Source organism: Macaca nemestrina, chromosome 13 (assembly GCF_043159975.1).
Source record: "Macaca nemestrina isolate mMacNem1 chromosome 13, mMacNem.hap1, whole genome shotgun sequence".
NCBI classification, from domain to species: Eukaryota; Metazoa; Chordata; class Mammalia; order Primates; family Cercopithecidae; genus Macaca; species Macaca nemestrina.
The window spans coordinates 108,516,239-108,540,752 of NC_092137.1; the positions used below are offsets into that span (position 1 = coordinate 108,516,239).

At 49.2% G+C, this 24,514-nt stretch overlaps 2 protein-coding genes across 2 annotated transcripts in view; one reads left to right on the top strand and one right to left on the bottom strand.

Annotated features, from left to right (window-relative positions):
• The window catches only part of LOC105471836 (SH3 domain containing ring finger 3), a 373,482-nt gene that overhangs the window by 146,645 nt on the left and 202,323 nt on the right, over positions 1–24,514 (bottom strand). Inside the window, exon 2 of the mRNA XM_011724585.3 lies at positions 12,226–12,501. Coding sequence (XP_011722887.2) covers positions 12,226–12,501 — 276 coding nt within the window. The remainder of the gene's footprint in view (positions 1–12,225; positions 12,502–24,514) is intronic.
• Positions 14,519–16,338, top strand: LOC105471835 (uncharacterized). The gene is given in 4 exon segments (XM_024789748.2): positions 14,519–14,544; positions 15,518–15,843; positions 15,846–16,199; positions 16,202–16,338. Coding segments are annotated over 4 exon segments (843 nt in total).

The following is a 24,514-nucleotide window of genomic DNA, read 5'->3' on the forward strand; positions in this document are numbered from 1 at the left end:
TTTGTGCATGAAACAAAGTTTGTGTACATTGAGCCTACAGAAAGCAAAGGGTGTCACCCATGTGGACCATCTGTGGTGGTTGTGGCATCAGCCTCACTTCTGACTCTGGATTTATATGCTACCAATAAGCAATCACATTCTTACAATTATTCACACATACATATTTAGCAGTAAAAAAATATGACATATTAATACAGTAAAAAAATTACATGTTCAGAGTAACTAAGCAGCACAGTAGCCCCTCCAGAATACCTGTATCAGCTGTTAAACAATGCAACAACAAACAATGGCAGGCTTTCATCTCTACCTATGATGCTGTACTTTGATTAAAAGTATACTTTATTTTATTTTATTTATTTATTTTTTTTGATGCAAGGAAACATCAGAAGTGGTTAAGGGACCAGGAAGTGGGTCCTCTGTGGATGGGGAGACATTCTGCTGGATGGCTTTTAAAAATATTTTTTTCCAGAATCATCTGCCTCATCAACAATGGTCATAGAAATCTCTCCTTGCACGTGGAGAACCTGCCATTGGCATGTGTAGCTACACATGTGTCATTTTATGACCCTTGATGGTTGTGCTTGCATGGGGGAATCCGGGCATGTGTGGAAAATAAATATCACAGCTGAAGGGGCCTGGGAGGGTCTTTTTTCCCTTGAGGATGCTGAAGAAACTGTGTGTTGTGTGCCTTCATTTTGACTACAACCCATTACATAAGGTCAGGTGTGGAATATTCCACTTGCAGCATCATGTTGGTGCTCAAAAAATTTTGGATTGTGGAGCATCCTGGATTTCAAATTTCCAGATTAGTGATGCTCAACCTGTACCACGAATGGACAAATGAAATTTAAAAGTTAAAACATGATACAATTTACATTAGACACAAATGTAAACGGTATCATGAAATACTTAGGTACAAATGAAATACTTAAGTATAAATGTAACAAAACATGTGCAAGATGTATATAGGGAAAACTAAAAATCTCAGATGGAAGAAATCAAAGGAGAACTAAACAAATAGCTATTTCATGTTCATGGATTGGAAGTCTCAATACTGTCAAGATGTCAGTTCTTTTCAACTTGTTGTATAGATTTAACACAATCTCAATCAAAATACCAGCAAGTTCTTTTGTGAATATTGACAAACTGATTCTAAAGTTTATATGGAGAGGCAAGAGACCTAGAATAGCCAACAAATACTGAAGGAAAAGAACGAGGGCCAACATTACATGACTTCAAGATTGAAAATAAAGTTACAGTAATGAAGACAGTTATTGGCAATACAATAGACAACTAGATCAATGGAATGGAAGAGAGCACCCCATAAATAGACCCACATAAATACAGTCAGCTGATCTTTGACAAGGGAACAAAGACAATACAATGGAGAAAAGATAGTTTTTAAAATAAACCGTGGCAGGAAAACTAGACAACCACATGCAAAAAAATCTAGAAATAAACATTCCACCCCTCATAAAAATGAACTCAAAATAGATCACAGACCTAAATGTAAAATATAAAACTACAAAACTCCTAGACTATAATGTAGGAGAAAATCTAGATGACCTTGGGTTTGGCAATGACTTTTTGGATATACCACCAAAAGCATGATCCACAAAAGAAATAATTGGTAAGTTATACTTCATTAAAATTAGTAATTTGAACTCTGCAAAAGATATTGTCAAGATTATGAGAAGACAAGCTACAGACTGGGAGAAAATATTATCAAAAGACAACTACGATAAAGGATTATTATGTAAAATACACAAAAAACTCTTAAAGCTCAACAATAAGAAAACAGTCTGATTGAATGGTGAGTCAAAGACTTTCACCAAAGAAGACACTTCACCAAAGAAGATATACAAGTAGTAAACAGGAATGTGAAAATATGCTGCACATCATATGTCATCAGGGAAACGCAAATTAAAACTACAATGAGATACACAGTGAGATATACAGAGAGTATAGTGTGTAGCGTGTTGATGAGGATGTGGAGCAACAGGAACGCTCATTCACGGCTGGCAGAAATGCAAAATGGCACAGCAATTTTGGAACACGGTTTGGAAATTTCTTACAAAACTAGGCATGCTTTTACTATGCAAACTAGTAATCACACTCCTTGGTATTTATCCAAAGGAGCTGAAAGCTTATGTCCACACAAAAACCTGCATATGGATGTTTAGAGTGGCTTTATTAGTAATTACCCAAACATGGAAGTAACCAAGATGTCGTTTAGTAGGTGAAGGGATAAACCAACTGTGGTACATCCAGATAATGACATATTACTCAATGATAAAAAAGGAAATGAGCTATTAAGCTATGAAAAGACATGGAAGGACCTTAAATGCAAATTGCTAAGTGAAGGCAACCGTTATGAAAAGGCTATGTATTGTATGATTTCAACCGTATGACATTCTGGGAAAGGAACAAATATGAAGGCAGTACAAAGGTCAGTGGTTGCCAGGGGTGGTGGAGGAGGGAGGGATGGATAGGCAGGTCAGAGGATTTTCAGGGCAGTGAACCTACTTTGAGCCTATAACGGCAGATACATGACATTGTGCATTTGTCCACATCAGTAGACCCTGCACCAAGAGTGATTATAGGCTTAGAGTAATAACGATGTGTCAATATAGGCTCATTGATTGTAATAAATGCACCACTCTGCTGGGTGATGTTGACAATGGGGGAGGCTGTGCATGTGGGGGCAGGGGTTTATGGGAAATCTCTGTATCTTCTGCTCAATTTTGCTGTGAACTTAAAACTGCTCTAAAAATGTAACACCTATTTTTTAAAAAACCTAAAATAGCACCATACAGCAATGAAAATGAGCAAACTACAGTGCCCTACAACAACATGGGTATAGCTCACAAATATAAAACTGAGAGAAAGCAAAGTTGGACACAAAAATAAATCCTGCATGATTCCTTGATCTGAAGTTCAAGAGCAAACACAACTCATCTGCAATGTTGGTAGACATGTGGTGAGGGTGGGCTGGTAACTGTCAGAGGCACAGGAGCCCCAGAATCCATCATTTCATCACTAGGTAAGAATATATTCTGTTTGTGACAATCATCAAGCTGCATAATTATGATTAGTGAACTTTCTGGTATGTTATATATAATTATTAAATATATATTATATATAACATAATTAAAAAAAATTTTTTTTAAAGGTAACAGTCTATCCGGTATGGACAAGTAACAGCATGCCTTGAATGTTGCATCCAGTGCTAGCATGTCTCTACAGGACATCTGTGCTGCAGAAGTGGACCATCGCGGGAACAGTCCAGAACCGAGTCATGGCAAGCCAGGGAAGGAGGTGGGATGGCTCAGCCTGGGAAGCGACAGTGCTGTGGGGGCCATGATCAGTCTTTAAGCTCTGACATCATTACCATGCTGAAGAACCAGGCTTATTTTCAGTCACCCAGGAGGGTGGGATTTGCACCAAGGACCCCATGTTACTGCGATGTGGGCAGGCTCCCTGTGAGGCAGGGCTGTCCAAAGATGGGTGTGCTTCACAGGCCAGGAGATGGCCATCACTCCTAGTGTTCAGCAGGGTCAGGTTGCTCCTCATCACGCCACCAATATATTCGAGCATCTCCTAAGTGCCAAGCCCTGGGAGGGGTCTTTGGCTGAGGAAGAAACTATCCTCTCCCAAGGAGGAGGAGGGGTCCTGCTGGTAAAGAGAAGGTCAGCATCTGGTATTGCGAAAGCACATGAAAACCCCACCAGGCTGTAACATGTGGCGTCTAAAACCCAAGCATGTCAAGTGTTGTGCTACTGTGAGATTAGTGAATGAGCAATGGCCCCTGCCACGGCTTCATCTGGCTAGAAAGACAAGTCCAACATAGACCTAGCTGCAGTATGGTGGCACCTGGCAGCAGGTGTCCGTTCTGGCTCAAATATCAATGGGGGAAATTCTGGTTTCTGTGGCTGTCTGGGACCTCAGGAGGGCGATGGGATCCAGAATGTCCCTATTTAGTTGGCACTCATTACGGTGTAGAGGCTGGGCTGGGAGAATACTGGGGTGCAGGGAGTCAGCCACTCCCTGTACCTAAAAATCCTTAATTAACAATGTCAAGGAAGGTTTCCCCAGCTTTGCCTCTAACCCAAACTTCCACAATAATTACAACCCCCAAAGAGGAATGGTTGAGTGCCGGGCAATGAAAACATTCACTGTAGCATGTTCGGGCTGCCAGCATAAATCTGGTGTGTTCTGGAAACAATGATGATTCTCCACCCCCAATGCAGGACCAGGGAACCAATGGCAACTTTTCATGGCTAGATCACAACAGCTCTCTGATTTGTCCTCATGTTACAAAAACCTGGAGCCATTGCTTTCGGAAGGACAAGGAAGGAGGAAATACCTGCTTCACAGACTCATTAGTATATGGAGAAATATCCCTCCTCAAAACACCAAATGGGCTTTATATATGAAGATGGCAAGACTGATCCGCATGGGCTGGACCTGAGTATTAAGTTGCTGCTTCACAGAGGATGGTGTCCCCAGGGTCTCCACTCACTGTCTCCCAACAGATGCACACTGAATACCAGAGGCTCCCAATGTCCAAAGAGGAAAGCCACGCTGAAGGGAGCACACAGGGACAACACCTGTTGTCCTTGGCCCTGATAGTACTGTGCTCTGTCACAGGTCAGGAACGTTTTCTACAAAGAGCCAGAGACTATTTCAGGAGTTGTAGGTCAATTACTCAACCCTCCTTTGTAGCATGACAGCAGTTACAGACAACACATACATGAATTATGGCTGTGTAGCAATAAAACTTTATTTACAAAAACAGTTGGCAGGCAGGATTTGGCCAGAGAGTCCTAGTCCACCAACCCTTGCTTGATGCAGATGAGTGAACTAAACCAAACCGGAAACCACGGGCATCACCGAGAGTCAGATGAGGCAGACAAGTTTCTGGGCCAATATGGCAGCATTCAAGAATTTTATGAATGAAACTTGTTTCCACGACATGGTTTCTCTTTCAGATACAAAGCTCAATTTCATTTACAGGTTTCATGCCAAGTGCTCATTACTCACTGTGGGCCCGTAGACTTCCATATGCTGTTTTCCCTATTCCCTGGTATTTCCAACTTTTGAAAATACACCAAATGCTGTTACCATACAGCAGTGGCTCTCCTTTGTATCCAGGTGGTCTCAGGGTGGTCCTAAATGATTGTAAGTCTGAGCTATGAACATAAAGTGGTTATTAAAAACCGGTATTGCCTTTCTTCCTAAGGCTTGGTAAATAATACATTCGCAAAGGATTCAGGTGACATGGTAGGACCTGCCATCTACAAGGGGTCTTTAAAGTGCATTTTAAACTCATTTACCAGCCTCTTCCAAAGTCTGTTTTCACTTCCACCTGGGGAGAAGGAAAGCCACGGACACAGATGGGCCTTTGTGAAGAACAGAGGCCGCGGGGCAGGGTGCCAGCGCTCGCCTTCCCTGTCCCTCGAGGATGCCACTGGAGGTGGCTGGCGGAGCACACTGCCCTTTGACACCACTTTAAAGGCACATCTTGGCAAATATCGCAGCTCACATATCAGGCATTTGGGAGCTCAGCATGAAATACCATGATCACTGAAAACCCTGGAGAGTTCCCTCAGCAGCTCTGGATAAACCCACATCCAGCACCTAAGATTTCCCTCTCCTAAGTAAACTGTGTGAAATAATCACATGTAAATGCCAGAAGCAATCCCTGAATGGCCATGAGTGGCCACAGCCCTGCTCTCCTGGAGGCCACAGGAACGCCCCCACTTTTCCCGCTCACGTGCAGTTGAGTGGTTTCCTAGAAGCAGTAACAAGCTGGAGCCCAGAGAAGCCCCCTGACCCTGTCGGGACCCCCTCAGCCTCTGGGCCTGCAGGGGCGTGGGCTGCCTGCTCCACAAGGCCACCCCACGGCAGTGACCCAGCCTGACACAGACAGAGTCCATTGGCAGCACACAGGCCAGCCACACACAGAGGGCCCAACCCGCTCTGTGTCACAGGGAGAAGGGCAAATTAAAAACGGAATAGTTCAGAAACTCCCTCAGCCTTTTGGTGCAGAAATAACCCACAACTGTGCCTCCGACAGCTGACTGCCATCTATGGTGGGGCACTTATGGAACTGTGAGCCACCATCAGCTCCCCCACCTAGCAGGCTGGCCCTGCATCCTTGTCCTGCTGTCACTGAGACTTCAGGGGGTTCTGACTTTCCAGAGCATCTAGGGTCTTCCTCTGGTGTTCCCATCGTGTTCATGTATCTGAACTCCAGAGGGAGGTAGGGGCAGACCCCTCACGGGGTCTCAGGGCTGCGGGTAACCTGCAGCCACAGGTGGAAGAGGAGACGTCAGAGGTCACACCCTCTCACTGCTGGCAGCCCCCACTGTGCATGGACACATGCATGCACACACTGGCAGGGGAGACTCTCTCGTCTTGTCTCCACGTCTTTGGGTTGTAAGTGCCTAAGGGTAGTGCCCTCCTCAGTATCCCTGGCATTGGGCACACAGTCCAGGGTTGATAAACGTCTGAAAAGTGACCAAGCAGGCTGGGTGAGGAGACAGAGGCACTCTCACCAGTAGGCCTGCCAGCCCTGGCCAGGGGACACAGGGCACCCCACTCCACTGTTAGGGCTTCCTTCCACGTCCCTCCAGGTGCCCCTTGCTGCTCTATGTTGGGGCCAGGCAGTGGAGGGGTCTCAACCCACCCTCAGGCAGGTGGTGTCACGTGACTATGAACACCTGCCTCACAGGAGAAGGCGTGTGGACAGGGAGTCTGGGTGTGGGGTGCTCCCTCCCACAGTGGGAGAGGGTAGCCCCCATCTCCAGCAGAAATTTGCCGAGGAGGGTCGAGCTATAAATGAGTGGGGGCACCCAGGCTAGGGGAGGCAACCACACAGGATGAGGGAGGTGGTGGGCTTGGCTACAGGGAGAACCCGCCAGGAGGCCAGTGCAGCTGGGCAGGCAACGAGCCAGGGGCCGGAAGTGGATCGGGCCCTTGAGGGAGCAAGGACTGGGTAAGGTGGGGTCTTGTGGGCAGCACCAACTTTTCCATGACTCCGGGACAGGTGGGTAGCCATTGAGGACTCTGAGCAGAGGCTCCATGTGGCGCAGATACGAGGGGTGGGTCTGGCACCCAGTGGACAGCAGGCGAGGCAGCTGCAGTGGCCAGGGCCAGGACCGCTCCCAGGAGCCAGGCGTGTCCATGGAGAGGAGCCCACGTTCTGTGTAGGTTCTGAAAATTTCTGGCAAAGCTTCAGATACAGCCCAAGCTTTGCCTGCAAATCAAAACTGTTATCTGTGCAGTTTCTCCAAACTCCCTTTGCTGTCAGAAGAGGCTTGGGTGCGGGTGGTCTGCAGGGGCTGCGAGGGTGCTCTGCTCCCCTCTGCCCCATGCCCTGAGAGTTGAGCCTCCTTCATAGGAGTTATCATTGTGCACAGAGGTGGCTGCAGGTGCACTGAGCCTGGGAGGAGAAATCCATGAAGCAAGGAGTCAAAAGGAGAACTGGTTCCCTGAGTTTCCTGGATGACTTCAGGGGAAAGTAGCCCAAGAGGGTGCCCAGGAAGGCAGAGAATGACGTGGAGCCCCCAGCTCTGCACCAGCTTATCTCATGATATGAAAAGATGTAAAGCTAAAGTTTCCTCATCTTCTCAACCCCCAAAGCAATGTCAATTCTCAGGCAGGAAGAAGCAGAGATGACACTGCAAATTTGGAAGCTTGCCCATCGCCTGGCTCTGCTGGGAATATGGCCTCGACACAAAAGGGCTGAGCCCCACTACCCCCAGGCAATCCGCTCTGAAATTCAGCCACCAGGAAAGTAAAAGCATAGCAGACCAGTCCTGCAAGTTCTCATTCTCCATGCAGTCTGTCTTTAGGAGGGAGGCTTACTTTCCTGCAAATATTCTGGGCGAACATAAAAAGTGATACGTACCATCTGACAGAAGTGCAACTTTTCCTGAGACAGGAAGAAAGCAGAGGGCAGACAGCAAATATTTATTGGAATGCCTATTTTGAGCTTGGGTTTTAAAATGCCTTTGCTCATGTAATCCTAATATCAACTCCATTTGTAGTTAAAAAAAGCAACTCAAAGACTAAGTAAATGTTCGAGTCACCATGCATTACTCAAGAAAAGTGCCATGATCTGCATCTGTGTCTACTTCATGTTAGAGCCCGAACTCTATCTATATTTGATTTTTATCCATCTACGTCTGTCCCTAGGATCAGAAGAGCAGAGTTTGGAATTAATGCTAGGTTAATTCACAAAGGTAAGACTTCCCATACTTTTGAGAAATGATTAAATGTTCAGTAGCATATGAAGGTCACATGGAAGAGTCTTAAGGTCTGACCAGATCAGGACAAATTGAGGGTGAGATGAGGGTTAGGACAGCGCAGTGGCTGCAGCCACCAAGCCCTGTGGCTCCTTCACATGGCACACCTGGTGGGGATTAGGGCAGACATGGCAAGCCTGGGGGCCCCGCTGCAGTCATGCGCAAAAGTGATTCCATGATCAGCGGGCACTCTCTAAGAAAACGCACGGCCTCTGAGGATGCCTGAGCATCCCAGCTGGAACTCACGAAAAGCAGCACAGGCCCCGCACAGCAAACGCAGCTGCTTGGCAAGGCGACCACAATGTTCCCATTAACTGAAAGCTACAGAGTAGAGGCTCAATAAACCCTTGCCAAATCTGGCAGGTGAACTGAGTAAGACAATATAGAATTAGCCACTCAAAGAAAAGAGTAGTTCACATTCCCCTCCTGTGCTCCAAGCCCTAGGCTCAGCAATTTATTTGTATCACCCCAGAGTGCACACTGGCATCCTGACTGGGAAGACAAGGTGCTCCTGGCCCAGCAAGGTTATATGTCACCCTAAGTCACAGAGCTGGCATGGGGCCCTCACTGCAAGGCCCTGCCAAGGCCAGCCCCTCCCGGGTGACTGGCCCAGCACGTGTGGAGGCTCCTCAGAAACCAGCTGGCAGAGCTGGGCACACAGCTCTTCCTACCTGTCATCTTTTTATTTGCATATGCCCAGCTTTCTGGAGTGGGACTACTAAGAAGTAATAAAATGTCATTTTTTAAAGCTGCTTTACAAAAACTGATTATTCATTCTCTTCTGAAATAAAGCAAAGACTAGATTTTAGAAGGACTTTAATTAATGCCCCTTTAACAGGACTATTCAAAAGCACACACCAAAGGTAAAAATCTTGCTTTGATCCACCTACTTTAAACTCCATCAGTCTGCCACAGTGATGCTGTATAAAGGCAGGTTACACCATCGTAGCTTTCAGAGACCCTTCTTTCCTCCCTGACTCTGGGACAGAACATATCCAAAGAATAAAAACATTTCCCAGAGGGGAGACCAAGCTGGCTTGAACCAGCACCTACACTGCAGCACAGGAACCATTTGGTTCCTGGAGGTCTGATTCACAGGGAGACTGTCAGAGCCAGTGTGTCACCTCGGCCGCATGCCAGGCACGGGGAAAGTGAGGTGGGTCAGACCCACCGTGGGGGAAAACAGGAACTGAGCAGAGAGTCATGTGGAGTTGCCCATGTCTCTTGGAGCCTTTATTTGCGGACACTGGGGAGTGAGAGATGCAACAGGACAGGACAGGTAGCAGGGGTGGCCATTTGCTACCCGACCTCGCCCCGTGGAGGTCAGAGGGTGAAAGTGGGCACGGGGCGTGGCAGGAAGGTTGTGTCACAGCACAGGTCCCTCTGGGGATCACACCCAAAGGCCTCTAATTCTCCCCATTAACCCACAGGATTCAAGTAAAGAAAGTCCTTGAACAAAGAATCCGTGATCTGACACTTTCCCCTCGCCTCCTGTGGGAGCCGTCACAGATCCTGTAACAGGAGACGCTGGGCCTCCCGTGGCTGGTGCCTCTGCCCTCAGTTCAACCCAGAGGTCACCTTCCAGAGAGCCTGGGCAGCCACGCCCACCTTGATGGTGACATTGGCCACCTGGGAACACACGGACCCCTGCTCGGCTACCCCCACTCCACATGCCAACCACAGAATGAGTCTAAGCCTGACGGCTCTAATTTCACTGTTTCTTGCGAATTATGGAACATGGAATTCCATCACTGACTACTCAGGAGCCCACACTAAATGCCTGGCCTACCCCTGGTGATCCGATGCAGCTCATGAGCCTCTGGCCTGTCTTCTGCACATTCTCCACTGGCCTGTCTCCCGCACCTGACTCTGGGCCCCAGAGGGCAGCACAGCAGCTCTAGTACCCGACACGGAGTCAGGGCCCAGTATGTTTCTGTGAAATAATGGGCAGGTGCCCTTTGTCCTCTTGTCCAGTGGGCTCTAGCCTTCAGCCTGGGGTTGCACATCCGGGGCAGAGGCCCGTGGAATGCAGCACGTTATATGGTGATGACAGGAAAGGCAGGCAGTTGCTCCCGCCCAGAGAAGCTGGGCCTGCCCACAGGCTCCAGGGCCCTGCGACAGCCCCTTCACAGCGGGCTCTCCTGTGAGGCCCCTGGAGGAGGGCCTGGGCTCTGCAGCTGGAGCCTGCCAAGCCTGGAGGAGCCTGGAGCCATTACGGGGTCTGTCTCCTTAGCAAGGCCGTGACCGGACCCTGAGAGTTCAGAGGTCCCTGCTCTTGATCATGAGTGACCATCTGGGCCACCAGTGGCCCCAGGTCTTCTCTTGGGGAAGAAGAGTCCACTGGGCAGAGAAGCAAGGTGGGTTTCTGTGTGCCTAAAAATAGCCCAAGGAAGCTGCTCCTCTTGCCCTCCGACTGAGCTGGGAGGGAGGGAGGCACCGGTGCAGTTTCCTGGGAAGCTGTGCAGCCAGATGACAATCGGAATTAGCATCAGAACACCTTGATAAAAGGAAGGGAGAAGGAGTTGAATCCCTGAATGAAAAATAGATTATTCACTGTCAGGCTGAACAATAGAACAAGACATAAATAGCAGCCACGCGCAGGACATGCCAATTTTGCTCAAAAACAGCGTGCATGGCTCTCCTACCGCCCTCCAGAGCGTGCCACCGCCGAGCTCTGCACTGAGCAGATGGGGGAGAGAGCAGTGGCCTCTCGGAGGCAGGAAGGACGTGGGCTTTAGAAGCAGAGATTTGAGTTAGAATTCTAGTTCTGTTATTTACAACTCTGTGTGTATGTGTGTGTGTGTGTGTGTGTCAGAGAGAAAAAAGAGAGAGAGAGAAAAAGAAACACTGACACAGAGAGACACAGGCAAGACAGAACGAGTGAGGAGAGAGAACACAATGACTTCTTGGCATCTAAAATACCGTGAGGCTGACATAAGGGAAGAATTGCCTGTGTAGGGAGGTGGGAAGAATGTTGAGTGTTAACATTAGAGATCTGCATTAGGATTCTGGCTTTGTCATTTACATCTGGGGGCCGCAGGGAGCAGGTGTAGGAGGGGCAGGGGATGGAGGAGACACAGGAGACAGGACATGAAGATGAAAAGGAGGAAGGGGAAGCAGGAGGGAGAGAGGACCTAGCAACCAGCCTGGATAAGTTACAAAGCCTCTCAGAGCTTTGGTTTGCACATGGAGAAAACAAGGTTCCAACTATTTCCCCTGGAACCTGGGACAGCTGTAAAGACCAAGTGTGAGCTTGTTCGTTGAGCACTTGGTGCAGATAATTATTCAACAGCAACTGCCAGGACAGCCAGAAACAGTCTCTTCTGCACCTCACCCAGCCCTCGTACTCAACTTCACCTGTCAGTACTATTTCATTTGCTCCCAAATGTTTGCTTCACAGGGCTCCCTATGCACCTGGTTGGCCCTGCCTCAGGTGCCCTACAGGACAGGGCTGTGATGCACGGATGTGAGGCCCCAGCTGTCACCCCCCGTGAGCTGACCAGGGTCTCTGTAGCAGCTTCCCCTGATAAGCCCCTCTCGCGGGACCTCAAGAGTCCTGGAGAGGCGTCATTCCGCCACACCTGCGTCAGCGCTTAGACCCATGACTCAGGTTAACTGCGGGTTCTGCTCTTGATGCTGATGGAGGCTCATATTATCTCAAGCTCTCATGTAGCTCTGAGCTGGAGCTGTGTGTCAGGCTGCTGCCCTCCCTAGCATTCAACCAAAAAAACTACCACCCCATTCAGGGAGGCACAGGGAGGGAGGCTGGGTCATTTGCTCAGGGTTCTGGGAGGAGCCAGGATTCAGAATCTGAGGAAAGGCACTGTCTGGCTGCAGGCCTGTGGCTGGGAAGAGCCCTGAGTGGCACAGAGGCTGCACGGGCTGGCGGGGCCCACCCCAGAGCCCACCTTACCTTGGTGAAGGTCAGACAGTCCTTGTCTTGGTCTTTGTCCTTCATCTCGAAATCATAAAGTGCTTTTCCCTGGGGCGGGGCGTGTGGCAAGGGCTGGATGCACTGGATATAGCTGGCTGGGAGGAAGCCCTGTGTGCCGTGCAGCTCGCCATGGTACCACTGTTCATCCACTTTGCGCCGTAGGACGATGATGTCCCCCTTATTGAACTTGAGGTCGCCGGGTTCCTTCCCCTCGTAGCTGTAGAGGGCCTTGCCATAGGGAAGCAGGCAGGGATTCTGCAAGCAAGAGACAGCATGTGGTCAACGGGCAGGCTCCTTCCCAGTGCCCAGAGTGGATCTGCCGGGGCAGGCTGGGGCTTCCCGGGGGCTTTCTGTGTCCTGGGGGTGCATACAAAGTGCCCCACAAGTGGAAAATATTTTAAAGAAACAGCCTGTCACAGGAACGCGCACATACCGAGGCCCCACCGAGATAAGAGGGTCCCCATCATAGCCATTTCTCCTAAATAGGATACTGTCTGGGGCCTTCCACACAGACCACCTCATTCTGTGCAGAAAGGACTCTGAAGTAGGTGCTGGCTGATCTTCATGTACAGATGGGGACACTGAGGCACACAGAGGGAAGGTGACTTTCCCAAGGCGCACACCTAGGAGCAGTAGGTGGAATCTGAACCCAGGGGGTCTGGGCTCAGAATTTCTTACCCAATACTCTGCTGAATCACTTTCCATTGGTTCCTATTTCTCAGGCATTTTAGTCTAAGAAGCTGCCAGATTTCTAGCAAGTATCCAACAATTTTTTTTTCTTTACTTCTTCTACGTAATAGTCACAGCAACTCAGAGCATGCTCCAGGGGTTGAAGCTGAGCAGCAGGCATGCATGGCATCCGTCGTGCTAAGCGTCCCACTCAGCAGACTCATGGCCAGCAGCACACACACGAGGACGATGACAAACAGCCTGTGTAGAGCACGAGAGCTGTGCCCAGGCACAGGGGTCCTAACAAGCAGTCCCCGGCCATCACAGACCCCCAACCATGACACACAACTTTCTGCTGCGTGTACCTGTAGCAGTCTGTTCCAGAAGTACATTTTCAAGGGCATAAGACTGTATCCTCCTAACACGAGCGACGTTCTTGTATCCGTTGGAGGAAAACCAATCTGTCTGCACCTGTTCTGTCATCCTCGGTCTCAAACCATGACTAGCTCTGAAATCCAAACAAGATTCTAGGCTGCTTCTGCTTGTCAGCGATAAGGAGCCTGTCAAAGAATCCCGAAACTGATGTGATGTCTTCGTCCACTTCCTGGGCTTCTCTTAACTGGCCCTGTCTCATCATGACCATCTGGCCACACGGGCCTCTCTCCCTTTCCTTTATGGGTGGCCAATACCCACTCAACTGTGGGAGCTTTGTCAGAGGTCAATCCTGTGCCAGAGGAAAACCAAAGGAAAGCCTTGCATTGTCCGAGTGTCAATACCCAACGATTTTCCTACCAGAAACCGCATTTTCTCACCAGGGCTGCCTATGCCAAGGAGTTCTTCAGTATTCGAATCAATCAATAGAAGCACAAAAGCCTGAAGCAGTAGTACATCGAAAAACTCTTTGTGGAGGACTTAATAGCATGTTGGCAACTCAATCATTCTACATTTATGTTTCAGCAACGTCAAACGACAGCAGTTAAGAGAGAGCCTGCTGGCAAATTGACAAACAGCCACCACTGACCAATTAAACAGTAACACCAGAGGATTTTTCATTGCAGAACTCGAAGAGAAAAAAAAAATCCGTTTGCTTCCAATAATACTCATTCTGGATAGCTTTGTAGTGCGAGCACAATAGTGTGTAACGAGCCCCAATTTTAGAGAGTGGAGGCAAGGGGTAATTTGCAAGACAAGCACTGTGATCAGAAAAAAACTGGAAGGGGCAGTTGGCTGCAAGCCATCAGAATAATTCCACTGCCACACAGGGGCCACTCAGCCGCCAGCCAGGGAATCTCAATTTGGGACAATTCTGTCTGAAGATATTTTTGGCTATCACAACCAGAAGGTGGGGTGCTACCAACATGTAACAAGTAAAAGCCAGGGACATTGCCAAACATCCCACAATGCCCAGGACAGTCCCTGCTACAAAGAAAGACCCGGCCCAGAGCATCAGCAGGTTAAGAAACCCTGGTCCAGCCTGTTTGGTTAAGTTTACAAAAAAAGACAGAGTAAGGTTCCTTGTTCTAATAGAACTTAGTCTACGAACACTTTAAAAGTTAAATATAACATGTATTTTCATGATGGGAGTATTTTCACTATTGGCTACATGGAGACACTTAGATATCCATCAAGGTAAGCGGTTTTAAAGGGATGGTAAGAAAAAAAACATGCAGGCCGGGCGCCGTGGCTCAAGCCTGTAATCCCAGCACTTTGGGAGGCCGAGGCGGGCGGATCACAAGGTCAGGAGATCGAGACCACAGTGAAACCCCGTCTCTACTAAAAATACAAAAAATTAGCCGGGCGCGGTGGCGGGCGCCTGTAGTCCCAGCTACTCAGGAGGCTGAGGCAGGAGAATGGCGGGAACCCGGGAGGCGGAGCTTGCAGTGAGCCGAGATCGCGCCACTGCACTCCAGCCTGGGCAACAGCGTGAGACTCCGTCTCAAAAAAAAAAAAAAAAAAGAAAAAAAAACATGCTGTGAAGTTGAAAAACCAGCCTCAACAAGATGCACACAAAAAAAGCTTTGCTTTGTCAGGGAATGACTCCATTTCCTTTCATTCTCAAATCACAGGGGTAAGGCTTAAAAGCCGTGTTATAAGAGCTATAGACTCGGTGGCTGTTTGGTGACTTTTGCTACCATTGGTAACAACTGCGGGCAGGAAGGGCCAGCTTTGCACCTGCCTCCATGCGGCACTCCCTTCTGCAGCCAGCTCGTGCTATCTGAGCACACACACCTCCCTGCAATGCCCCTGTGAGAAGGGGACACTGTGTTTCCTCCCCGGCCTCCCCACCATCGGCCTTCTCTAGACTGGTTGACATAAAGGCCCCCTGAAGACACCACTCACACCCACACTGTGTAACTGCGGCCCCGACTTAGGTAGTGTGGCAGGGAAAGCTGGGGTGTAGGGCCAGAGAAACTGAGGCACCTTCCACCAGGCAGCCTGGGGCTGTAGGCCACCGCCCAGGACAGAGGCACTCTGTGAGGCACACACTCCTGAATCACAGGGGGATTCTGCCTTTCATGAATTCTCCGGAGGGACCATGGCCTCACTGGCATCAGCACTGTGGCCTGCAGGTCTCCTTGATGCCCCCCCTTCACTGTCGCAGACCCCAGCTTGACCTGCCTCTGTGCCAGTGGCCCTCAAATCAACCTGTGCCTGTGACGTCCCTTCTGATTAGCGGACTTGATGTGAACCCAGATGCCTGCCTGACGGCTCTGCTGGACATCCACAAGCTCCTAGAGGCCGTCGTCTGTCCCTCCAGCCCTGCCTCCTGTGGCCATGGAATCCCCACTCAGCTGCTGGGCAGGGACCTTCAGTCACCCCTGTGCCCACCCTTTCCCTTGGCCTGGGCACTCCTCCTGCCAACTCCACTTCTGAGCTCTCACCCAGAGGGCCGTGCACCCTCCCCCTCCCGCTGCCTTGCCTGCCATCTATCCTGCGCCCAGTGCAAACCTCCTCCAGTGGTCTCCTGGCTCATCAGTCTGTCATGGGCTGGACGCCCAAATGCAGGGCCAAGCTCACACAACTGCTACTTATGAGCTTCAATGGCTGCCTGCTGACCTCAGGGGATCCGAGCTCCTCGGCACAGCAGCCGAGGTCCCCTAAGCTGGCCTCAGCACACCTGCCCAGCCACAGCAGACAGCGTCCTCAGTCACAAGAAGTCTGTGCTTCTGGAACCTAGAACCTGCAGGGTTTTGCAGACAGAGCTCCATGCTACTTCCTCTGCCCTTCTCACTCCCTCTGAAACCCATACTGCTCCCCCGTTACCAACTGTGCCCTCCTAATTCCATCAGCCACTCACCAGCCATCCTAACTCTATCAGCCACCTTCCTAATTCCTTCGCTTCTATGCCACCAAGGCCCCCAGGACGAGGCTGTGCTGTTCACCCTGATGACCTCAGGCCCCAGGAGTGTTCTCCCTGCATAGCAGGTCCCCTCTATGTGCTGTTAATTCAAAGGCACTCAGGTTAGTCCTGAGTCAGGCCTGGATGGGGATGCAGAAGGTAAAGTTAGAAAAGAAGTATCTGGGACCGGGTATGGTGGCTCACACCTATCATCTTAGCACTCTGGAAGGCTGAGGATGGAAAATCACTTGAGGCCAGGGGTTTAAGGCTAGCCTGGGCAACATACTGAGACCCTATCGCTAAAAAAAAAAAAAAGAAAGAATTTTTTTTTTTTAAATAGCCAGACATTGTGGCAAGTACTTGTAGTCTCAGCTATTGGGAGGCTGAGGCAAGATGACTGAGTGAGCCTGGGAGTTCGAGGTTGCAGTGAGCAACGATCGAACCACTGCACTCCAGCCTGGGTGACAGAGCAAGACCCTGTGTCTAAGGAAAAAAAAAGGAAACCAGGGCAGGAGTAGGGCAGAAGCAGGGACAGACTAGAGACTGTACTCCTGGCCACCACTCCACAGGCGGTGACCCACCTGCTGGCCCCAACCCGCCTGCTGGCCTCGAGGCTGGGACTGAGAGCATGACTCTCGGAGCAAGCAAGCTGTGAGAGCATGCGGGCTGCAGGTGGGGCCTGTTTGCCTTGCTGGCTGGTGAGCCAGGAGAAGTGGAGAAGCGTAGGGGAGAGAGAAGGCAGAAGAGAGAAGGCAAGAGAGCCCCCTGTATCCCCATCTCAGACTGCCAGACTCAGATTTGACAGAGCAAAACCAAGAGGGGGAATGAATCTTTTTAAGATGCAGGACACATTTCTGAGGGAAAGAAAAAAAAAAGAGTTAAGGAAGGTGCCGAGAGGCAGTTTACTTGGAGGAGCAGCAGCAGCCAGAAACTGGATCTCATCAGGAAATACTCATATGGGTGACACCCGGCACCTCCAGAGTCTTTCATCTTCAAAGCTCTTTATAAAATTAACTAATTAGTGCATGGAAGGGGCCTAGGGCAGGCAGATGCTATTATAGGGGAGAAAAGATTTCTGCAGATTTCGCAGCAGCAACCCGGAGGCCTCTATGTCCCAGCCTCCACACCCACCCAGGAGGGTGGCCAGCTGCTCCAGAGCCTGTTTGCTTTCTGCCCACAGACGCGTTTGCAAGAACTTCTCACACTGTGGCGTGCTCCCCTTTAGAGGAATTTCATTCAAACATTGTCACTAAGCCGCCATTATTTGGGCTCAAGACATTAAGAAAAAGAAATAAAAGGAAAAGGGAAAACCCATCTGGGATGCCTACAGGACAATTAACACCAGCCACCCCTGCAAGGCATTAATAATAATTAAAACTTATAATGTCAATTTCATGGCTCATTACTCAAATGTGGCACACACATCTTCCTCTGGGCTTAATGTCCTACCCGTGGAGACGGCGCTCACGTGGGCACGATGGCGCCATCTCTGGCTTCTACTGGAATCAGGCACGTGGCAGCAGGCTCTAATGAATGTGCTCCTGACAGCCCTGGGTGGGACTCTCAGGCAAGCCATACCCCTGAGCAAGGGCGGGTGCCAAAGCCGGCCTGCAGCGTGGGGAGGGCACGACCCCGACTGGCCTATTCCAGACCTCCCGGCAAGCTGAGGTGGAGAGCGTGGAGCACCGGCTCCCTGTGTTTAAGACCCTAAGGATGCAATCTTTCCAGGAGAGCACTTGCCACGGCTCTCGCTACCTGCTTTCAATGGAGGGCCCCCTCCACGGTTAGCCCATCAGGACAGATTCCCGCCTGTTTTGCTCACTGGTGGATCCCCCGCTGCTGGCCTGACACAGATCACACGCTCGATATATCTTCGGAACGAATTAACACACAGACTAGCAAACCAGTCCCCTGGGACGGGGGCCTTGGCTCACAGCTTCTATCTGGCCCATTATTTTTCCCAAAATATGAGATTCACGGTCCAGGTGACCCAAGATCCTGTTGCTAACAGCAGCTGGGCCTGGAGGAATGGGGAAAATCCCAGGGATGGCTGATGGGGAGTGGGGCATTCCAGCCAGAGGTTCAGCCCATGCAAAGGCCCGGAGTTACAGATGGACACAGGGCCTGCCCACGGGCAGTCTCCAGACCTGTATAGCACAGCATGTGGCCAGCCGAAAAGTGTCAGGAAGATGAACACGTTCGTCCACAGGCCCTGAAGGGTGAGACCCTAATCGTACACACACCAAGCACTGCAAGATCTGATAATGCGGCAGAGACAGTTAATGACCCCCTGATACCCACTCTCTGCTTCTTTTGTCTGGGAGAATACTCCAAATTTCAACTGAGGTCAAGCTTCCAGCAGAAGCCTTCATTTTCCAGCCTTGCCTGCAGGCAGCCGTGGGTAGGTGTCCACGTTTCTGTCCACGGAATGCAAGTCAAAGTGATTCCTGCACATTCTGGAGCATGTTTTATAATGACTCGCATAAGGAAATCTGTCTTCCCACGGGCTGCATGGTAGATATGGTAGGGTGGGCCAGTTTTTCCATCAAACATTATGCTCAGAGCAAAGGGGGAAGAAACCTGGGTCTTGGGGTGACCTTGCAGAACATACCCCCGGACCATGAAGTAAGAAAAAGGAAACTCGATCTTATCTGAGCCATCACGTTTTGGGATCTTATTCACAGCTTAGCCTATATTCTGACTCATTCAGGAAGTCTCAGGTGTATTTACAATTTCTTCAGCTCGTAAGCATTTTTCAAGCCAAGGCATTGACTTTCATAGCACTGCTGAGGGTTATCATTTATGTGCTGTCATCTTTAAATAGCACTTTCAACTCAGAGACTCTCAGATTTAGAAAAGGCACGACTCTTGGCCTTACCTTATTTTAAATAATGTATTTACCAGAGTGTACCCCATCTTTCAGTTCATAGATTTAATCTGCGATGAAGAAGTTTGTTACTGTATCACACTGCAACCAGAGGTTCCCAGGTTTTCGTTTTACAGATAATTAGATTTCGAGTTCCTTTGTCCCTTTTTCTCATTCAAAGCTGCTTGTTGGGTCCTTTTTCTTTCGTCCTCTCTTTTCTTCTGACAGTTTCTTCTTTTCCCGTATTTGCACACTCATTCGTCCAAGAATTGATGAAGAATTGATGAAATAAGACAAAGGAGGAAAACACAACTTGCCCTTCACATACAGGGTGACGAGGCCACTGCTAAGCTGCTGTGTGGGATGCAACTGTGAAGACATAAATTGTCTACAGCCAAGAGCTAGCTGCCTGTAGCAGTTTCATGTTGCAGCCAGATTAGAGAGGATTTAAAAGCAAATTTACTTTTCTTTTTTTCTTCCTTTTTTTACTTTTCCCAGACTTTGTTGTGGCCTGTTTCCCTGTTGCATCAAAGCAGCGGTTAGGTCATCTGCGGTGGCCTTAGGCAGCACCTTTTGACAGAGTACCTTGGGCTTAGTTTTCCCATAAACCGGAGATACTCAAATCTGCCCTTCCATGCTTCTTAGTATGTCGAGAACAAAACTGATGATACGTAAAGAACTTTGTGTCTCCTAATGAAGAAGGAGTTATAAAGAAAAATGATCACTGACTACTTGCTGAGGGAAACAGATGTTCCAGGACATGGGTGCCCGGGCCAGGAAAGGCAGATGCTTCAAAGTGTAGAAAGTGGCCAGTGGTGATCCCTCCCCATGCACTGCAGCAGAAGTCAGATGGGAGAACTGAGGACCACCCCTCCAGCATCTGCACACATTTGCTGAATAAGTGAATTCAGCAAAGAACCGATGCACAGTCCTTGGGTGTAGACCCTCTCTTGCCCTCAGGGTTGAGGTATGTGCTTCTCTGGGTTCCAGCAGTACTGGGGCTCTCATCCCGACCTCGCCCCTTCCTGTCCTGAGCACCTCCTGTGTGCCCGCTGCTCCTACCTCTACCTGTGAGACCCACAGGATCCTTACAGCAACCCTGTGAGCTTGGCCTTATATTATCTGCACTTTACAGATAGGAAATTGGGACACAGTGAGGTCCAGTAACTTGCCCAAGGTCCAAGAGGCAGGACTGGACCCAGGTGGTCTGACCTCTCAGCCTGTGCACTGCTGGCTACACACATCACCTCCTCAAAGTAACACAGCCATTATTTAGCTGCTGCTCCCCACCAGACACCCCTGATAGCTGATTACTGCTCACAGGACTCCTGTGAAATAGGAATTATGGTCCTTTTATAAGTGAGAAAAAACGCAGCAAGGTGGGCAAATTCCTAAGCATCACAGAGCATGTAATCGGGCAACCAGCTTCCAACCACCTGCCTCCTCCTCCCTCCCCCAGAAGGCGAGGGAGGCCTCTGTGGAGCCCTGATAATTGTTTAATTATGGAAGGAAAAGGGCAGCTGTGGGTCGGTCATCCATTAGGCCAGGAGGGTCCAGATCTGTTTACATTTACCCAGTTCGGAGATGCACTGCTCACTTCCTCACTTTCTGGGAAGACAGCTCCCATGCTGTGAGCTGGTATTTGCAGCGTTCTAGGCATGTTCTGATAATGTGTACTTACAGGAGCACTTGAGCAAGTCCCCAGCAACCACCAGGCACCTTGAAAAGTGCTCCTGTGATCCCTCCCAGGGAACAAAGGCCTCGCTACCTGCAACCCCTGCAGCCCCACCCAGGCCCTCCAGGACCTGCATCCAGCTGATTCCTGGCCGGCCCCATCTCTCACCTTTCAACTGGCCCTTTGGGCAGCACACTCACCAGGGCCTCCTTCATGGGTGGCCTCGGGTCAGCGGGGCCTTGCACTGGGGACCTGGATCTCCAGCCACCTCAGAAGACCAAGAGGACAGGAGGGAAACGAAAGAGGGGACTAAAGGCAGAGGATTCCTTGTAGGTCCTTATTTCAACCCAAACCAACCACCACATCATCTTAATATATACACATTTTTCACATCATTATTTTCATGTTACCCCTCACCCCCCCCAAAAAAAAGTTGACCCTTGAACCAACATGGGTTTAAACTGCAAGGGTCTACTTATATGTGGATTTTTTTCAATAAGTTATACTGAGTGTGCCCCCGTCCTCTGCCTCCCCGTCCACCTCCTCTACCTTTTCTCTGCCTGAGACAGCAAAGCCAACCCCTCCTCCTCCTCAGCCTACACAATGTGAAGATGATGAAAATGAAGACCTTTATGATGATTCACTTCCACTTAATGAATAGTAAATATATTTTCTCTTCCTTACAGTTTTTTAAATAACAATTTCTTTTCTCTAGCTCGCTTTATTATAAGAACACAGTATATAATGTATAGTTCTTCCAAGATATGTGTCTATCAACTGTGTGTGTTATCAGTAAGGCTTCTGGTCAACAGTAAACTCTTAGGGGTTGAGTTTGGGGGAGTCAAAAGTTACATGCAAGACTGGGCGCGGAGGCTCAGGCACTTTGGGCCCGAGGCGGGTGGATCACGTGAGGTCAGGAGTTCGAGACCAGCCTGGCCAACATGGTGAAACTCCATCTCTACTAAAAATACAAAAATTAGTTGGGCATGATGGCACATGCCCATAATCCCAGCTACTTTCGAGGCTGAAGCAGGAGAATTGCCTGAACCCGGGAGACAGAGGATGCAGTGAGCCAAGATTGTACCACTGCACTCCAGCCTGGGCGACAGAGTGAGGCTGTCTCAAAAAAAAAAAAAAAAGTTATACACAGGTTTTTGACTGTGCTGGGGGTTGTTGCCCTAACTCCCGCATTGTTCAAGGGTCAAGTGTAATACAAAAAGGTAAGAAAAAATAAAGTATCTGTGAGCATCTGTGTAAAAAAATAAGTTTCCCTAAGAATCTGGCTCGAATGACAAAGGAAGGAGACCTGTGTTAGAACTGGGTCCCCAGCGCTCGAGGAGTTTTGAGGGTGGCCATGAAGCTTCTTGCTGAAGAGCTCAATTCTGCCACATCCTGCCTGCTCTGTGGGTCAGTTTCCGTACCTCCAAAAAAAGCGTGCTAATTATCTGTCTCACAGGTATCCTAAATGTGAGATCAAATGAGTTAATACAGATGAGTTACTCGTAACAGAGACTGGCACACCGTAAGTACCAAAGGATGGTGTCCTGTTAGTAGCAAATAACTTGCAACTGGGGAAGCCACGAGACGGCAGCACACAGCGTGTTTACTGAAGTTCTCCACATCACATGACACACAGACTGGCAAGCTCCATCAAAAACAGAAGGAGGCCAGGTGCGGTCGGTCGCTCATGCCCGTAATCCCAACACTTTGGGAGGCCGCGGCAGGCAGATCACTTGAACTCAGGAGTTCCAGACCAGCCAGGGTAACATGGCAAAATCCCATCGCTACAAAAAAAAAAAAAATAGACAGGCGTGGTGGTGCATGCCGGTAGTCCCAGCTACTCAGGAGGCTGAGGTGGGAGGATCACTTGAGCCCAGCAGGTTGAGGCTGCAGTGAGCAAGCTATGATTATGCCACTGCACTCCAGTTTGGGTGACAGAGTGAGACCCTGTCCCCCCCCCCCCAAAAAAAGGAGGCCTTAGCAAAACAAACTTGACCACCAAGATAACCCAGCTGGTAGCATACGGCATATGCTGATAGCATATGGCACAGCCATTCAAGAAGGTCCTAAGAAGGACGGTTCTTCCACCAACAGATGACGGACTTTCCTAGCAAACGTGCTAAAGGCTCAGGGAAGCTCCACAGACCTCTTGGGCAGGGTGGAAACGCTGAGGGTGATCCCGTGACCAGGGGTGCCTCCAGGACACCCGCCCTTGCCTGTACAGTCCCTTATCACCATCTGAGGAAAACATTTTGCCATATGTGAGGGGATGGCCACGGTGCAAGGCGCTGGGGACACCACACACAGGAGGACCTAGCCTTGGGTGCAGAGAAGTTATATGACAGATGGGAGCAGGGCCACAATGGGGCCAGCAGCCCCAAGCGCCCTGCACCCAGGGCTCCTGGAAGCCCTGCTGTGGGGAGAGAGGAGAGGGTCCCAGGACCAAGGGAGCCCAAGCTCTTACCTCTCAATACAGATAGGTCCAGAGGCTTTTACAAATCTTTAAATCATGTGGCCAATCTCAGGAAAAAAATCACCCAATGAGTCAGTTCGTACCTCCCTCTCTAGGAAGGCATTTAAGATACATAACATAAAAATGTGAAAACTATAAGTCCTGAATTTACATTTAGGATACTCAATAGGATTTGCTATCATGTTAAAAAATGTTAAGCCTGAATCAAAGCATACCTAATGGTTTGGGCTTATTTCACATAGACACTGCATTTGCCTGCTTTACACTGATTCTGTAATTTGCTGCCCACAGAGGATGAGGTCCGGCTGTCAGGGATGCAGACTGCCCTTGGCCCTGGGACAGGAGGAACTCAGCAGAATTCTTCACTGCACCAGGCGCTGATGGATACAGTTGGAGCAGGAGAGGGTCCCTTAGCATCCCATTTCCATGTTGATTTATAGAAATCCTTAACTCCAGATATTTAGTTACAAAACGCTCTGTCAACTTTGTAATGGAAATCTCCACAAAATTGGATGTTGCAGTTGCTTTTATAGACTTAAGGTGAACTTCATAAATAAGTTATTAATGCAAATAGTCTTAATGCAGAGAAACAAACAAACGCTCTCCCAAGTCGCTGCAAAGAGCATGTGCCTCAACGTGCTGGAATCATCATCCTCCCTTGGAAATTGGTTCCTTCGAGAGCAGCCTGCAGGGTACACGAGGCCTCACAGTGAGCTCTCAGCACGTGCTAGCCGTGGGCACGCCAGGACATTTGTTTGTACTCAAGGGAGAATCTTACTGGTAGCAGCATCCCTTCCAAATGTATTTTGCATGCTAGTGAGTCAATCCGGTTATTTTCTGTTCTATCTGTGAGAAATTTGTTCTTGAAGACTTCACACTTTAATGTGACTATGTAAACTCATTTTAAAGTAAAAATGGGTCTTTGGTTGTTGTTTTACCTAGTCTAGAGAACAAGACGGCCTTCCCAGCAGGGCACTTCTTCCCCAGTGAGGGAGAATCCTTCTCCTGCAGGCCAGCTTCTGGGCAAGTGGTGATTTTTGAACTTCCTAAAGTAGTAAGTATTTCTGACCTTCTTAAGATATTAAATATTTTTGAACTTCCTAAAATATTAAAGAGCTTACTAGGCCTGCCTGAATTTTCAAAACGTAGGGAGAGGAATATCTTCTACGCTAAAGTTTTTCCTGATGGGTTCCAGATGTTGCCAGTCACTTAAATCAACCCGAATGTCTTAACAACATTGTGCTC